This window comes from Etheostoma spectabile, chromosome 3 (assembly GCF_008692095.1).
Source record: "Etheostoma spectabile isolate EspeVRDwgs_2016 chromosome 3, UIUC_Espe_1.0, whole genome shotgun sequence".
NCBI lineage: Eukaryota > Metazoa > Chordata > Actinopteri > Perciformes > Percidae > Etheostoma > Etheostoma spectabile.
Genome location: NC_045735.1, coordinates 24,308,398 through 24,312,210, shown reverse-complemented (window position 1 = coordinate 24,312,210; position 3,813 = coordinate 24,308,398). Strand labels below are relative to the sequence as shown.

The 3,813-nt window shown below is 38.0% G+C and overlaps 2 protein-coding genes across 3 annotated transcripts in view; both read right to left on the bottom strand.

Annotated features, from left to right (window-relative positions):
• The window catches only part of LOC116680237 (tRNA-dihydrouridine(20a/20b) synthase [NAD(P)+]-like), a 9,111-nt gene extending 8,820 nt beyond the window's left edge, over window positions 1–291 (bottom strand). The window contains exon 1 of one of the 2 annotated variants that reach the window (XM_032509441.1): window positions 1–291. This exon is cut by the window's left edge and continues 79 nt beyond it. In XM_032509441.1, coding sequence (XP_032365332.1) covers window positions 1–13 — 13 coding nt within the window. In that variant the 5' untranslated portion in view covers window positions 14–291. The other variant, XM_032509442.1, reaches the window with a different exon arrangement.
• A 1,831-nt stretch (window positions 292–2,122) lies between these two features.
• The window catches only part of rflnb (refilin B), a 5,043-nt gene continuing 3,352 nt past the window's right edge, over window positions 2,123–3,813 (bottom strand). Inside the window, exon 3 of the mRNA XM_032510175.1 lies at window positions 2,123–3,582. Within this exon, the coding sequence (XP_032366066.1) occupies window positions 3,264–3,582 (319 nt within the window). The 3' untranslated portion in view covers window positions 2,123–3,263. The remainder of the gene's footprint in view (window positions 3,583–3,813) is intronic.

Sequence of the window (3,813 nt, the reverse complement as noted above, 5' to 3'; positions counted from 1 at the left end):
TGGAGGTCTTCATTTCTCTCAGCTAGCGTTGTAAGCTAGCTAGCATCACAAGCTAACAAGCGCAAATACAAGAGTAGTTTCGTTCATGGACAGGTTGTGACGTTTGACATCTATTTCATTATTGCAAAGACAAGAACAATTACGCCGTAAAATCCCACACAGTCACATACAGATACACATATAGCTATTGCTAAGTAGGTTTACATCGAAACAATAATAAACAACGATAGTCCACCATGAGGGAAAAATAATGTAGGCGTGTGTTTACGACCTCTGAACCCATACGTCATCCAACGCTTTATGTGTTTTTTTTTTGTTTTTTTTTCAAATCCTAAACATCTATCCACCAATGTTAATAGTAGGTTGTACAATGCTCATTTTACGTAAAATTAAATAAATATATAAAGTGTATTTAAAAAAGGTAAAAATGGAGTTCGATTCCATCGATACACCACCCCACGTCAATGCTGCCTTCAGGTTCTACTGGGAAAAGGCAGATCTTGAGTTTTCGAATCAATAAAGCAAACCAATTGTGGAATTAGAATAACTTTACTCTAAGAATTCTAAGAAAAAGGGCTCAGTGTCCTTGAAAAGACCATTGCTTAAGTTTGATAGACAGAGGGAATACATTAAACTACTACATTTTACTTTTTTTCTCTCTCTCTCTCTCTCTATATATAGAGATTTATCATGTATATACTATACATAAAATATGTAGACAACATAGAGGACACAATGGATAAAATAAAATAAATGCAAGGTTAGCTATCTTTATTATTATTATTATTATTAACTGATGAAATCAAAACTTAGCAGGTTGTGAAAAGCAACTCCATCAGTGAAACAGTGGGTGAGATGTGTAGTAAAAAGACAAAAGGGGAAGTACACTGAGAAGATGGTGCAATAAGTTAGCCAATACCTGCCGTTTCTCAGCTTTCACCAGGTCAGGACTGCTAATAGCGGACGCATCTTCTGAGAAATCCTCGTACACAGAACTGCTCAAGAAATTAAGTTTATGGAATAAGTACTAATCATTAGAGGTGTAATTAACAATTAATTTTTATTGTCAATTAATCTCTTGATTATTTGCTCAAATTGTTGTGTGATCTAAAAAATGTCAGAAAATGGTGAAATATGTCAATCAGTGTTTCCCATAGGTCAAGATGAAATTCTCACGTCTCGTTTTCACAACTAAAATTATATTAAGTTTACTGTCCTAGAGGAAAAACAGAACATTCACATTTAAGAAGATGAAAATCAGAATTTTGATGCAGTACATTTTTGTTGTACACACCGTAAAGCCAATAATTGGGACAGATTTAGTGGTCATAAGAGAGAGAGAGAGACAGTGAGAGCGAGAGATTATATGTTAGATGTAATGTTTAACTTATTTGTAGCTATGTAGACATTATTTGTAGAATACATAAAAAGCCAACAGTTTCAAACTTCTGGCTGACATCCGAAGAGGCTTTCTGATGTTTTTTATTTTGTCACTGTAATCATTTACAGTGACTACAAGAACAATTTTCCCAAGTGGCACTTATTCTAAAGACTGAGAATACATTTGTAATGTGACTTACTCTAACTGTTCAATGTACTGATTTTGTATGGTATAATTTTTTGTCACTGGTTCAATCGCATGTTATCTTAATAATCCCCATTTTTAAGTGTCTCCTCTGTTTAGCGCCAAATCAACAGGAAATCGTTATACGGCTTTAATGTTAAAAAAGTGATTTGAAGCACAGAATAAACGTCCCTCTGTAATGGCAGTACTTTCCCTCTCTGGCCACAGTAGGGCATTAAAGCCTCACAATTCTAAAAACATCTCTCCTTGTGAGGAGTCTTAAGCATCAATTTACTCAAAATCCGGTATATTGTTTTCCTCCCCGAACATCTAACAAGATGTTTGAGTGATTTACTGAGTTTTGAAAATCTCAGTTGCACCGTAGATCATCCACTCAATGGCATTCATAAAAACCTTCAAATGTTTTCCTTTTGAAGAACGTAAGCATAACTTTATCACCCATAAACCAACAGCTTCTTATACATGCCATTCCTGTGGTCAACGTTTGTTAGTGTATTTGTAATTTTGTAGGCCCCCTCCTCATATAATATAAAATTGTTGAACTTATGAACACTTTATTTCAAACTGACACTGAATTAGTGACTAATATCAAAAAGAAGCATCAACACACATCAATAAGGCACAAAGGGCATCACAAAAATATCCCTTGCCATGACTGTGGAGAGACCCGTTAAACAAGTGATAAAATCTCAGAACCTAAAATTCCAACATTATAAATACAATTTCAATCCAAGTCGAGCCAAAGGAAGCGGTGGCAGTGGAATTAGCTTGTTATTTTCACTTGTTAGCCAGTGAGTGATATCAAAAGTAATATCTACTTTCTAGTAAACTCCACACTTATGATCCATCTATACTACCTACTTAAATCAGTTTTACACATCACAACAAACAGAAAAGTTCCCTTAATCTACCAATATTTTGATAATACATTATGAATCACAGCTATACACAGTGGGCAGAGGAGACTTGAGCTTAGCTTGTGTCTGTGTTGTGCAGAAACACACAATACCCTGTGAACAAACATGCGTTACGTATTTTTTACCATATTCTTTGTACAGTGTGGATACATTAGTCATTTCTTAGCATACACCAAAAGCCCAGCACCACATTTCATTTTCCTTTCCTCTGCCTTGCATAAGAGTCCCTTTGAACCATAATCTAAGTTAGTAGTTTTAAAAGAAATTTTCCCTATGATTACAAATTCCTTGAACTGAGGCAGGCCTCATCGTTCAAATTTTAAACCAATCACTCTGTTTACTTGACCAACTTGATGCCACATGAGGAGAGTTCCTCTGCTGAGGGCAAATTCCTATTCTCCTCATCTCCATTTGAGCCAATTCTACAGCCAATAAAAATATAAATATGAGCATGCCTCTAGAAACCAACAAGCTGCAAAGTAAAGCATTTAATTAAAGATCAATTCCAACTGATCGATCCTCTTTTGGCAGGAGTAAAAACCATGAAGACATGGACTGAATGGATATTTTACCCACATTGTCCATGTCTTGTCACCGCTGATATCTGTAACATCACAACAGAGGTACTTCCTGTCCACAGCTTATGAAAAAAACAACAGGCTACACATGTGTAAAAAGACAACACAGCAGGTCAAATGGCAGCCAGCCTTGGGGGAGCTACAGTATAGGGGATGTGTGTCCACAGCCACCTGTCCCCTCCCTCACTGAGGTAGCTCTCCGCGACCAGCAGCCTCCAGCTCCACGCTGGAGAGGAAACGTTTGGAGAGTCGGTGGCAATTGTAGCTCAGCTCTGTGGTGTAGAGGGAGCTGGTTTTCTTGGGGTAGACAATGGTGGTACTCTTGAAGTGCTGAGGCCGATGGCGAGGCTGGAACTCCAGTTGTGTCTTGTAGTGGCGCCAGGTACTGTGGGGCATGGCCATGATGGTCTGCCTGCAGTGTTCAAGGCCCTGGCCCGTAGGCAACAGGGCCACACCCTGGATGAAATGGCGGTCCGAGTCGTAGTGCACGGATGAGGTGTATCTGTGGAGGAGGGAATACAGTGGTGTGAAAAAGTGTTTGCCCCCTTCCTCATTTCCTGTTCCTTTGCTGTTTGTCACACTTAAGTGTTTTCGGAACATCAAAACCAATTAAACAATAGTCAAGGACAACACAGTAAACACAAAATGCAATTTGTAAATGAAGGTGTTTATTATTAAAAGGTGAAAAAAGGTCCAAACCATCATGGCCCTGTGTGAAAAAGTGATTGCCCCC